The 15,006-nt window shown below is 43.1% G+C and overlaps 1 protein-coding gene across 1 annotated transcript in view; it reads right to left on the bottom strand.

Annotated features, from left to right (window-relative positions):
• myo15b (myosin XVB) overlaps positions 1-15,006 on the bottom strand; it is a 61,304-nt gene that overhangs the window by 31,286 nt on the left and 15,012 nt on the right. The window contains 9 exon segments of the mRNA XM_069722469.1: positions 371-464; positions 1,928-2,103; positions 2,270-2,384; positions 3,073-3,197; positions 11,157-11,202; positions 12,070-12,218; positions 13,235-13,312; positions 13,394-13,519; positions 13,914-14,045. Of these exon segments, the coding sequence (XP_069578570.1) occupies positions 371-464; positions 1,928-2,103; positions 2,270-2,384; positions 3,073-3,197; positions 11,157-11,202; positions 12,070-12,218; positions 13,235-13,312; positions 13,394-13,519; positions 13,914-14,045 (1,041 nt within the window).

Below are 15,006 nucleotides of genomic sequence, written 5' to 3'. Positions count from 1 at the left end.
TTTTTAATATTGTAAATAATCATAAATTAAACTTCATCCTTCTCCATTTAATTTGTGTGAAAGCAGCAATCTCAGAAACAAACTCTCAAACCGAACAAAAGAAATGTGGATGGGTGGAAAAATGTATATTTTCAGTAATTATAATATATTATCATAAATATCATCAGCCTGACAGTGTGACTGACAGCTGAGTGTTTGTACTGAGACAACAACAGGCAGCACAAAGTCAAACAAAAAGGACCCCAAACATGGGCGTCAGGGCGACTCACATGCTGTTTCTGTTGCACAGCTGGTTTTTAAGAGACAATTAAAGCAGCGATTTACGGCACAATAAAGAGAGAACAGGAGGATCTCTCCTTCTCTTATCTACCTTCCTCCAGTGGCGTCTCTTGATGGTGTTCCTGGTGATCAGCATCACCGCCCAGAACTGGGTGAAGGACTGACGCAGGCGCTTGTAGTACTTCCTGGAAGAATACAGCAACACACAAACGTTTGTACACGACTCAGGTGAAACTTCTTCATTAAAGACAGAGTAACACTTCACTTAAAGGTGGGCGACTTATCAAGGATCACTTCAGCATTAATACCTCATGAATGATCAGAAAGGAACATGAGTTCAAAGTCTTTCATTCGTGATCTCGTGCACGAACAACACATCAATTAGAGCATCAACTCAGGTGATACATCATCAGTGATTAGGACTTATTAAACATGATCATGATGAATTATATGCAAAAAATATTGGACCACAGAACCAAACTGTGCAGCACAAAGCATGACATCATCACGAACTGAGCATTAGTTACTCATGAGTTCATCATGTTTGAAAAGTGAAGTGGTGAGTTTGATCTTTGCGATGCATTGTGGGTAAAACAGCAGTCAGTGCTAAACATTCAGTTATTATGATGTCTGAGTTATTATGTTCGTGTTGTATTCATAATCACGTCTTGGTAAAAAAAAAACTACCTGGAACTTTAGGAATAGTAATTCTTTCAAATAACTTTCAATCAACAGGTGATAAAGTTCCTTTATGAAAAAAATTAATCAAAAAGATAAGGGTAAAAGAAGAAGAAGTCGTCAGCGGTCACAGTTCAGTGTGAAGAATCTTGACTGCACATGAATCAGATGCAGCTCAAAGAGAACTGGGCCGTTTAATAACTCCTCGTTAACTGATGGTTTGACAAAATGTGATCCCATTCGTTATCTACCTGATCGTCCCATCAGAGACAATCGCAGGTGTCTCGTTTCATGTCATATATTCATTTATTTAGTAAATCCTATATTGAATTTCCCGTGTAGGTGTCACATGTATTCCTGACCTGTTGTTGAACCTGCAGTTACACCTGCTCTCCACTGGGCGGATTTACCAATATTTTCTACTGAAACTGGAAAATAAGATCATAATGTGCACTATTATTCTGCCATTATTCTCAGGACTTAGAAACATGAAAGAGACATAAAATGATGCTGATGATGCTGATGATGATGATGATGATGATGATAATGAATGTACCCTTTCGTTCAGGACTCTTCTGTGAAGAAGAATAAATGCTCTTTGCCTCTATGTAATGTCCTCCTTTCATTTCTTTCTCTTCTGACTGTTTATGAAAGTGTTTATATAATGTATGATGTCATCACAGAGCCTCCCCGCTCACCTGGGTCCACCTGACTTTTGCTGTAGTTTTTCTTCAGTGTGATTACAGTCTGAAACTCTGTTTACACTAATGTTTGCTCAGTGGACCAATCAGTGGTGAAGTGTGATGACATTGAAGTCAAGCCTTTTTATTTCTAAATGTAGTTGCAGCAGTAGAAAAGTTTCAGCTGGTTACGTTGCAAACAGATTTTTGAAAGCTGCTCCAATAGTTTCAAACTAACCCTCACCTACGCCCAGCAAGGGGCAACGATACCCCCCTCCCCACCTGTGTACCTGGCCTGGTGCCCTCGGATGTGGCTCTGGATGATGATGGCTTTCTGCTTGAAGAACCTGAAGTTCCTCCTGCACAGGAAGCCCCTGATGTTCCTCTGGATGGTGATGGCCGCCCAGGTCTGAGTGCTGCTCCATTTGTCCTCCAGCTGCTGGTAGAGGAGCTCCTTCAGGAACACCTGACACACACACACACACACACACACACACACACACACACACACACACACACACACACACACACACACACACACACACACACACACACACGCATGTAAACATGGAGATACATGCAAACACCTGATTTAATTTTCTCAGGTAAACAGATACATGACAGTTCAGCACCTTGGTGAGTCCCAGCTGGAAATGTGCCTCCTCTGCACCCACCATGTCCAGCAGAGCCACCGTCAGCTGTCTGTCTGAGGCCTCACTCAACCGCTGAGTCAGCAGAACCCCATACCTGAAACAGGAACACATGACGCTTTCAAGAAATCAAGTTCAGATTATGTAAACAACAAAAGATTTATGTCTCAATATATAAAATGTAAGCAGCTGTGCTCATACTGAATAGGATTTTTTTCAGATCCAATTTTTTTTTTCATGCTTGTGTGATCAAACTAAATCTGATTTTAAGATATCAGGTGGCCGTAGAAGTGATTCACATCTAGAGCCCTTTGCATTAAAAGATGACGGTCATGCTTAGAGTCTTTACTTTAGTAAAAGTATCAGAACATTATTGTAAAAATACTCCATGAAAAGTAAAAGTTCTGCTTTTAAAACCCTGCTTATGCAAAAGCACATAATTAATAATTAATCAGGCAAGATGATGATTTAAACCTTTCCACCCTGGAGGTCTGTTTTAATGTCATTAAAACGTAACCCAACAGTACTTATAAATGGTTTCTGAGAGGGTCATGTTTCATAAAAGTACCACCGAGTACTACCAGGACTAAACTGGATTTCATCTCTCTCACATCACATTTAGTAAAGTTACAGTTGAGAGTTTTTTAGAACAGTTTCAAAAACATCAGCGTCACCGACTCTTTGTTATTGATCTTGAAGGGTTAATAAGATGAGTTTAACCCTCATCAAAGACCCTCATTGGAGGGAAAGTGAGGTAATAATAGTGTTGTGTGTGTGTGCAGCACCTCTCCATGAAGTAGGAGTACTGAATCCGGATGGGGAAGCCTTCTTTCCGGATGTGGATGGTTTCCAGCATTCCTGCATGCCTCAGCTGAGCCGACACATATTCCACATCAAATATCCCAGGAAGCTGAGAGAGGACGAGGGAGACAGATACGGTCAAACATCATCCTGCATATATAACCTACAACTGAAGGTGAGGAGGGACATTTACGACGAGGCTGAACCGCTTCTGTTCTGGTTCTCCAACATAAACTTGAACTGCTTTGTGTGTTTCCACCAGAAAAAAAAGAAGAAGCACAGAGCCAAAATTGTTGGTTCACAAAACACAAAAAAGGAGGACCTGCAGCTCAACCTGTGATGATGTCATTAGTGGACGTGCTTTATGGAAAACGGAAAAACAACGGAATAAGTCAGCGAATAAAAACATTTATACAACCAGAGTTCAACCCAGAGATCTGATTGGTCAACTGAACATTTGGAGCAAATCATCATGACGTCACATCCTGCTCATCACTACAAATATCCCTCCACCTCCTCAATGGGAACATAGAATTAGAATAGAATTCCATATAGTATGTAATATAATGTAGTTTCTACTTGTTATAGATCTATTAAATGACCCATTTGGTGAAGTCGGGTCTCTTTTGGTCCTTTTTGGTCGCTCCGAGCACCCGTACCGTAACACCACGGATAGTCACGCACTTACAATCCTAGAGGAGGCTAGCTGGACCGGTTTGGTTTGAACACATGACACGGAGCTAAAATGTTAAAAACACATGAGAACATGGATATCTTTGTTCATCAGATATCTTTGTTCATCAGATATCTTTGTTCATCAGACATCTTTGTTCTTCAGATATCTTTGTTCATCAGATATCTCTGTTCATCAGATATCTTTGTTCATCAGATATCTTTGTTCATCAGACATCTTTGTTCTTCAGATATCTTTGTTCATCAGATATCTCTGTTCATCAGATATCTTTGTTCATCAGATATCTTTGTTCATCAGATATCTTTGGTCATCAGATATCTTTGTTCATCAGACATCTTTGTTCTTCAGATATCTTTGTTCATCAGATATCTTTGTTCATCAGATATCTTTGTTCATCAGACATCTTTGTTCTTCAGATATCTTTGTTCATCAGACATCTTTGTTCTTCAGATATCTTTGTTCATCAGATATCTTTGTTCCTCAGATATCTTTGTTCATCGGATATCTTTGTTCATCGGATATCTTTGTTCATCGGGTGTTTTTGTTCATCAGATATCTCTGTTCATCAGATATCTTTGTTCCTCGGATATCTTTGTTCCTCGGATATCTTTGTTCATCGGGTGTTTTTGTTCATCAGATATCTCTGTTCATCAGATATCTTTGTTCCTCAGATATCTTTGTTCATCGGACATCTTTGTTCATCGGATATCTTTGTTCATCGGGTGTTTTTGTTCATCAGATATCTCTGTTCATCAGATATCTTAGTTCATCAGATATCTTTGTTCATCAGATATCTTAGTTCATCAGATATCTTTGTTCCAACCAGACTGAGCTAGCTGATCAGTTTAGTGTTTCTATGTTCTGTATTTATTCAGTTGGAGACTAGAAATCCTTTCTGTTGCTAGATGGTTGCTAAGGGTCGGGCTACTTCCTGGAGTAGTGAACATTGCATTGCGGCTGATTGTTTTCTATTTCTTAGTCATACCCCATGTGTTGCCATGGAAACAGAGGTCACACTAAGAAAAAGTTTTATACTTTGAGAGTGAACTGCTCCACAATATGGGCGTGGCCTCCACCAGGGCTGTCCTTTGTCACCAATCCTGTTTGTGACCTTCATGACAGCATATCTAGGCACAACTGAGGGGAGGAGCACATCGGGTTCGGGGGTCTCCGGATCACATCTCTGCTGTTTGCAGACGATGTGGTCCTGTTGGCCTCTTCGGACCTCCAGCACTCACTGGGGCGGTTTGCAGCCGAGTGTGAAGCGGCAGGGATGAGGGTTAGTACCTCCAAATCTGAGGCCATGGTTCTCTGCCGGGAACCGGTGGATTTCTCCCTCCAGGTGGGACGGAGTGCCTGCCTCAAGCAACGGAGTTTAAGTATCTTGGGGTCTTGTTCACGAGTGAGGGGAGGATGGAGGGTGTAGGGTGGAGGGTGTAGGGTGGAGGGTGGAGGGTGTAGGGTGTAGGATGGAGGATGGAGGATGGAGCGGGAGATTGACCACCGGATCGGTGCGGCTGCAGCAGTACAACAGGCACTGCACTGGACCGTGTTGGTGAAAAGGGAGCTGAGCCGGAAGGTGAAACTCTCAGTTTACCGGTCGATCTACGTTCCGATCTTCACCGATGGTCAGCAGCTCTCTGGGTCGTGACCGAAAGAACGAGGTTGCGGCTACAAGCGGTCGAAATGAGTTTCCTCTGTAGGAGGCCGGGCTCAGCCTTAGAGATCGGGTAAGGAGCTCAGACATCAGGAGGGAGTTGAGGCGTTACTCCTTCACCTCGAAAGGAGTCAGCTGAGGTGATTCAGGCATCTGATCAGGATCCTCCTGGGCGCCTCCCTCTGGAGGTTTTCTGGCAGGAGACCCCGGGGAGACCCAGGACACGCTGGAGGGATTATATCTCCCGGCTGGCCTGGGAACACCTCGGGATCCTCCAGCATGAGCTGGAAAATGTTGTGGGGGAGGGGGAAGTCTGGGTCAGCTTGCTTTGCCTGCTGCCACCGCGACCCGACCCGGATAAGTGGAAGATGATGGATGGATGGATGGATGGATGGATGGATGGATGGATGGATGGATGGATGGATGGATGGATGGATGATGGATGGATGGATGATGATGGATGGATGATGGATGGATGAATGGATGGATGGATGATGGATGGATGGATGATGAATGGATGGATGATGGATGGATGGATGGATGATGGATGGATGGATGATGGATGGATGGATGGATGGATGGATGATGGATGGATGGATGGATGATGGATGGATGGATGGATGGATGGATGGATGGATGGATGGATGGATGGATGGATGGATGATGGATGGATGAATGGATGAATGGATGGATGGATGATGGATGATGAATGGATGGATGATGAATGGATGGATGGATGGATGGATGGATGGATGGATGGATGGATGATGGATGGATGGATGGATGGATGATGGATGGATGGATGGATGGATGAATGGATGAATGGATGGATGGATGATGAATGGATGGATGATGGATGGATGGATGGATGATGGATGGATGGATGGATGATGGATGGATGGATGGATGATGGATGGATGGATGGATGGATGATGGATGGATGATGGATGGATGAATGGATAAATGGATGGATGGATGATGGATGGATGGATGATGAATGGATGGATGATGGATGATGGATGGATGGATGATGGATGGATGGATGATGGATGGATGGATGGATGGATGATGGATGGATGGATGATGGATGGATGGATGGATGGATGATGGATGGATGGATGGATGGATGATGAATGGATGGATGGATGATGGATGGATGATGAATGGATGGATGATGGATGGATGGATGGATGATGGATGGATGGATGGATGGATGGATGATGGATGGATGGATGGATGGATGGATGGATGATGGATGGATGGATGGATGATGGATGGATGATGGATGGATGAATGGATGGATGGATGATGGATGGATGGATGATGAATGGATGGATGATGGATGATGGATGGATGGATGATGGATGGATGGATGATGGATGGATGGATGGATGGATGATGGATGGATGGATGGATGATGGATGGATGGATGGATGGATGATGGATGGATGGATGGATGGATGATGAATGGATGGATGGATGATGGATGGATGGATGGATGGATGGATGGATGGATGATGGATGGATGAATGGATGAATGGATGGATGGATGATGGATGATGAATGGATGGATGATGAATGGATGGATGGATGGATGGATGATGGATGGATGGATGGATGGATGATGGATGGATGATGGATGGATGAATGGATGAATGGATGGATGGATGATGAATGGATGGATGATGGATGGATGGATGGATGATGGATGGATGGATGGATGATGGATGGATGGATGGATGGATGGATGATGGATGGATGGATGGATGGATGGATGATGGATGGATGAATGGATAAATGGATGGATGGATGATGGATGGATGGATGATGAATGGATGGATGATGGATGATGGATGGATGGATGATGGATGGATGGATGATGGATGGATGGATGGATGGATGATGGATGGATGGATGGATGATGGATGGATGGATGGATGGATGATGGATGGATGGATGGATGGATGATGAATGGATGGATGGATGATGGATGGATGATGAATGGATGGATGATGGATGGATGGATGGATGGATGGATGATGGATGGATGGATGGATGGATGGATGATGGATGGATGGATGGATGGATGATGGATGGATGATGGATGGATGAATGGATGAATGGATGGATGGATGATGGATGGATGGATGATGAATGGATGGATGATGGATGATGGATGGATGGATGATGGATGGATGGATGGATGATGGATGGATGGATGGATGGATGGATGATGGATGGATGGATGGATGATGGATGGATGGATGGATGATGGATGGATGGATGGATGGATGATGAATGGATGGATGGATGATGGATGGATGATGAATGGATGGATGGATGATGGATGGATGGATGGATGATGAATGGATGGATGATGGATGGATGGATGGATGGATGATGGATGGATGGATGGATGGATGGATGATGGATGGATGGATGGATGGATGGATGGATGATGGATGGATGGATGGATGGATGGATGATGGATGGATGGATGGATGGATGGATGGAGGATGAATGGATGGATAGATGGATGATGGATGGATGGATGATGGATGGAGGATGGATGGATGGATGGATGGGTGATGAATGGATGGATGGATGGATGGATGATGAATGGATGGATGGATGGATGATGGATGGATGGATGATGGATGGATGATGGATGGATGGATGGATGGATGATGAATGATGGATGATGGACGGATGAATGGATGGATGGATGATGGATGGATGATGGATGGATGGATGGATGACGGATGGATGATGGATGATGGATGGATGATGGATGACGGATGGATGGATGGATGGATGGATGGATGGATGATGGATGACGGATGACGGATGGATGGATGGATGGATGGATGGAGATGGGTGATGAATGGATGGATGGATGGATGATGAATGGATGGATGGATGGATGATGGATGGATGGATGATGGATGGATGATGGATGGATGGATGGATGGATGATGAATGATGGATGATGGACGGATGAATGGATGGATGGATGATGGATGGATGATGGATGGATGGATGGATGACGGATGGATGATGGATGATGGATGGATGATGGATGACGGATGGATGGATGGATGGATGGATGGATGGATGATGGATGACGGATGACGGATGGATGGATGGATGGATGGATGGATGGATGATGGATGGATGGATGGATGATGGATGGATGATGGATGGATGGATGGATGGATGATGAATGATGGATGATGGACAGATGAATGGATGGATGGATGATGGATGGATGATGGATGGATGGATGGATGACGGATGGATGATGGATGATGGATGGATGATGGATGACGGATGGATGGATGGATGGATGGATGATGGATGACGGATGACGGATGGATGGATGGATGGATGGATGACGGATGATGGATGGATGGATGATGGATGGATGATGGATGACGGATGGATGGATGGATGATGGATGGATGATGGATGATGGATGGATGGATGGATGACGGATGATGGATGGATGGATGGATGGATGGATGGATGGATGATGGATGGATGGATGGATGATGAATGGATGGATGGATGATGGATGGATGGATGGATGGATGATGGATGGATGGATGGATGGATGGATGGATGTATGATGGTTGGATGATAGATGGATGGATGGATGGATGGATGATGAATGGATGGATGGATGGATGGATGGATAATGAATGGATGGATGGATGGATGGATGGATGGATGGATGGATGGATGGATTGATGGATGATGGATGATGGATGATGGATGGATGGATGGATGATGGATGGATGATGGATGGATGGATGGATGATGAATGATGGATGATGGACGGATGAATGGATGGATGGATGATGGATGGATGATGGATGGATGGATGGATGATGGATGGATGGATGATGAATGATGGATGATGGACGGATGAATGGATGGATGGATGATGGATGGATGATGGATGGATGGATGGATGGATGGATGACGGATGGATGATGGATGATGGATGGATGGATGACAGATGGATGATGGATGATGGATGGATGGATGGATGACGGATGGATGATGGATGGATGGATGGATGGATGGATGGATGATGGATGGATGGATGGATGGATGATGGATGGATGACGGATGGATGATGGATGGATGGATGGATGACGGATGGATGATGGATGATGGATGGATGGATGGATGGATGATGGATGGATGGATGGATGGATGGATGACGGATGGATGATGGATGGATGGATGATGGATGGATGATGAATGGATGGATGATGGATGGATGGATGGATGGATGATGGATGGATGGATGGATGGATGATGGATGGATGGATGGATGATGGATGGATGGATGGATGGATAGATGGATGATGGATGGATGGATGATGGATGGAGGATGGATGGATGGATGGATGGATGGATGGATGGATGTATGATGGATGGATGATGGATGGATGGATGGATGGATGGATGATGAATGGATGGATGGATGGATGGATGGATGGATGGATGGATGGATGGGTGGATAGATAATGAATGGATGGATGGATGGATGGATTGATGGATGGATGGATGTATGATGGATGGATGATGGATGGATGGATGGATGGATGATGAATGGATGGATGGATGGATGGATGGATGGATGGATGGATTGATGGATGGATGATGGATGGATGGATGGATGGATGGATGATGGATGGATGGATGGATGGATGATGGATGGATGGATGATGAATGATGGATGATGGACGGATGGATGATGGATGGATGATGAATGGATGGATGGATGATGGATGGATGGATGGATGGATGATGAATGATGGATGATGGATGGATGAATGGATGGATGGATGGATGGATTGATGGATGGATGGATGTATGATGGATGGATGATGGATGGATGGATGGATGGATGGATGATGAATGGATGGATGGATGGATGGATGGATGGATGGATTGATGGATGGATGATGGATGGATGGATGGATGGATGGATGATGGATGGATGGATGGATGGATGGATGGATGGATGGATGACGGATGGATGATGGATGATGGATGATGGATGGATGGATGATGGATGATGGATGGATGATGGATGGATGGATGGATGGATGATGGATGGATGGATGGATGATGGATGGATGGATGGATGATGGATGGATGGATGATGGATGATGGATGAATGGATGGATGGATGACAGATGGATGATGGATGATGGATGGATGGATGATGGATGGATGACGGATGGATGATGGATGATGGATGATGGATGAATGGATGGATGGATGACGGATGGATGATGGATGATGGATGGATGATGGATGGATGGATGGATGGATGGATGGATGCTCCACAATATGAAAACATTTAGATTACATGTTTTATTTAGTTTGTAACTTTTATAATCGCAATTATTTAGCAGTGTTGTGACAATAATGACGTTAAAGCACCGCCTCATGTAATCCTGCTGAATTACTCATTTCTATGTCTGTATAATATCCAGAACTGTTGTCTTAAAGTAAATATTTATAACAAGAGGCTAAAAACTTGCAGGTAAACACTACGAGATCCGCCATCTTGCTTTTGCTGCAACATGCTGGTGGAAATGTGCTCCTTTGGTTCCACAGTTCCAGAACAGAACCGGTTCTAGAACCAGAACTTTAACCAGCAGTTTCATAGTGACAGTAAAAGTGACGGTTGTTACCTTGACGTAGTTTGGCTTCAGACAGCGGATGAAGGTGGTTTTACATCTGGAATTGAGAGGACAGGTTAGTCGAAGATGGAAGTTTAATGAGACGGAGCAGCTTCTCACCGCTGGGAAAGAAAGATTTAAATTAATTTCAAATTTTGTGGACGCTGGTGTCTACAGTTTGTTGACATGTGAAGCAAGTTGATCTCAAAACTATCAGCAACTTCTAAGCTACTTAAAATATAAGTGCTGCTGTTGTTTTGTTATGATAAAGGAATACATCCATCCTTTTACTTTCATTACAATCACTGTGTGTTCATCCAAATCTCAGCACTTCTACACAGCATCAACCTGGTGGACCAAACGTGTGGTGTGGGACAGGAGAGAAAAAGGTGAAAGTCCAGAGGAGGACACGTCAGCTTATGACGGAAGTAGTGACTCACCCTGACATGTCATTTTTAAAAGGATGTGTTGGTGTCCAGATGTGTCTCCTTCATCTAACCATTCTCATGTTCATTAAATTAAAAGAAATTTGAACAGAAATACACATTAAAAATAATATAATATCATTACAATCTGTAATCAACCAAGACACGATGTCCCCTGTAAGGGACAGATGATACAAAATTGATTAATAATATTTATTTAGTTGTTTTTTTTTTTTGCTATAACATGTTTCTTTAAACCACAATACTTAAAGTATCTAAGGACGTCCTCTGTGTCTCGGGGGATACATGACGCACATATTTCTCTCCATTACATTTCCTAAAACCACAAACGTCTGATTTCAAACACACGCAGGGAACCAGCAGCCTTCAGATAACAGCGGGCAGGTCCCGGACCCTCAGTGTGTCGGTACCCGGACCCTCAGTGTGCCGGTACCCGGACCCTCAGTGTGTCGGTACCCGGACCATCAGTGTGCCGGTACCTCTCCAGGCGGGTGGTGAGCTCCGCCAGCGACTGGAGGAAGTGCGACGCAGCGGTGGACGGCTGCTGGCGGAGGCCTTTCCCCCTCCAGCCCAGCTCCCTCTGCTGGATGTAATTCTCCTGCAGCTTCCGGAACAGCTCGGACACCATCTGACCCACCGGGCCAGGTGGACGACACAAGACAAATAAATCCACAGGAAACATCTGACATATCTAAATCTAAAACATTAAACCAATTTTGCTGTGTTTAAACTTTTTTGTTCCAAATGTGTTATTTCAGAGTTTAATGTTGTCAGTTTTTCACTACAAAATTGCAAAAATAAAAAAAAGATTTACAGTTTTTTACGTTTTTCATAATTTTTCTTTAAAAAAAATAGCCAAAAATTGTTTCTTAATAATTTAATCTGATAAAATATTGCCGCTGGTCTCTGAGCTCTCTTTGGTTGCATGTTTATAATGACAATAAAGTGTTTTAATGTGTTTTGTCTGATCTCTGTGTGTAAAAAACCTCAGAAATCTGACAAAAAAGGTTAAAATTATGAAAGCCATGTTCCACATTTACAATTAAAGATCTTATTATGAGAAAGATGTCAGATAACGTGATGCACTTCTCATATCTATGAGATGGATTGTGGATTTTGTCTGTAAATGATCCGTAATTCAAAAGAAGATTGTAATTATGAGATACAGGTAACTCTAAGAGTCGAAGTCAAAATTATGACATACAGAAGTTATAATGACAAAACGATGTCTTCATTTTCTGCTTCAGTAGATGCCGTACATCTCCACATGAGACAGGCCACTGCAGCTTTAGAGACATGCGCATTTAAATGATTAAAAAAGAAACAGAAGAAAAAGAAACAGAAAAAGTAAAGAAACTACAGAAGAACTGAGTTAGAACATAAAATTCCAGGAACATTAAAACTAGACATCAGTCTCTCATCATCTTCACAAGCTGGTTTTTAAAGTTTGAAGTCACTTTGACATGAACAATACTGCACGAAAGATGCTACAAATAAAGTGTACTTGGTTGATTCATAAATCAATGTAATCTGATTATATAATGCAGTTTAATTCGCTTTAAAGCTGCAGGTATAATGTTCCCTCTATAAGTATTATACTGTAATGAAGGGACGTCATGAGCAGTTTAATGTCAGTTTGTTCACCTTAATGCGGCTCCTGGAAAACAGCTCCACCACTTCAGTCCTGAACTGGTCGTGGTTCTTGTTCAGGAAGTTTTGGACCTAAAACAACATGTTGATATTCTTTTATAATCAGACACAAACACACATTAGTGGTACAGAGCGCTGTGGTGCGTCTGATACCTGGTAGGTGACGGCTCCAGCATAGTGATACACTGTGAAGACTGGCAGCGGGTTCTTGGGCTTGGCGTAGTAAGGGCTGTTTCCATGGTGATAGTGGCACTTCTGGAGGAAGGTGTGGTCTGTAGCCTGTTTACACCAAACACATGGGAACAAGACAGATTTACTTCTTACACGAGGTGAGATGAAGAGGAAAATGGAAACACTGTCATAATGAGAGCTTGTATTTAAATTAATAACCCTGACATGCTGTTATAGTTAAAACATTTTAATGAATGTAAATTATGATCTGTGTCAATCAACGTGTTGCATTTAGGAAGTTTAAAGGTGCAGTATTGTGTTTAAGATGATATTTCACTGTGCGTGTGTGTGTGTGTGTGTGTGTGTGTGTGTGTGTGTGTGTGTGTGTGTGTGTGTGTGTGTGTGTGTGTGTGTGTGTGTGTGTGTGTGTGTGTGTGTGTGCATGTGTGCGTGAGTGTGTGCATGTGTGTGTTTGTGTGCGTGTCTGTGCATGTGTGTGTACCTGCGGGAGGCAGGTCTGGTCGTCCAGGATACGGAGGATGCCGTGCGGCCGGGAGGAGATCAGCTCCAGACAGGAGTGGAAGTTCTTCAGGGGCATTGGATACCACTGGATGTGTTCTGTGTGGTACTCCTCCTGCAGGAACACACACACACACACACACACACACACACACACACACACACACACACACACACACACACACACACACACACACACACACACACACAGTAATACTGCAAACAGAAGTTCACAGATTTCCTATTGATGGATAAGAATAGACACTAAAACCTGCTTCACAGCTCCATGCTGAAATATTAACATCCAATGTTAATGTTAATGACATTAAAGGCTGAACATCCTGATGTTGTTAAAATGCAAGAAATTAAAAGAAAATGGGGATTTTGGTGTTTTTTTGTAAAAAGAAAATGAGTGAGATTATTTCTTAAACTGTTGAAATCTCAGAAGAGATTCTACACGGTGGACACGTGGTCACATCTGCAGATAAAAACTGTTTCAGTTGCTACCTCTCTGTCTGCAGGAGGACTGCAACACATTCAGGCTGAAGCTGCTGTCGCTGCATTGGCAGGTCCTGCTGCTCTATTAATCAATTAAATGATTAATTAGAAACTACTTCAATATCTCACAGGAAGTTCAGCTTCCTTAAAGTCGCTTGTAGTTTATATTCATATCTGGCCAAACCTCACGTAGATGTGGCTGCATAGAAACTACAAATTCTAAAACGAAGATCAACACAAGAACAACCGTTTCTAGATGGACACCCTGAGTGACGTCACCAATTCAGCATCTGTCATAAATGTGAAATATGGTCACGATCTCTTCCTCTGCTCCTCAGTTATGGTGTTAAATACAGAAGAACAGAATAATAATCATTGTATTCTCTTAGATATTTGTGTTAACTGTTGTCATAATTAGTGTGTTGCGTTATGTTTTGTGAGGTCGCAGTTACCTCCAACCATCAATTTCTGATCAGTTCATCCTTCAATGTAAGAAAGTGCTTGTGCCAATTTTTTAGAAATTCCCTCAAGGCCTTCTGGAGATATCACGTTCACAAGAATAGGAAGGATGTGAGGTC

The sequence above is a fragment of the Brachyistius frenatus genome, unplaced genomic scaffold (genome assembly GCF_029030835.1).
Source record: "Brachyistius frenatus isolate BFR_SWC_R1_liver_20210118 unplaced genomic scaffold, ASM2903083v1 Contig_293, whole genome shotgun sequence".
Classification (NCBI taxonomy): Eukaryota; Metazoa; Chordata; class Actinopteri; family Embiotocidae; genus Brachyistius; species Brachyistius frenatus.
Note: the sequence above shows the minus strand (reverse complement) of the source record. Positions and strands in the feature narration are given on the sequence as shown.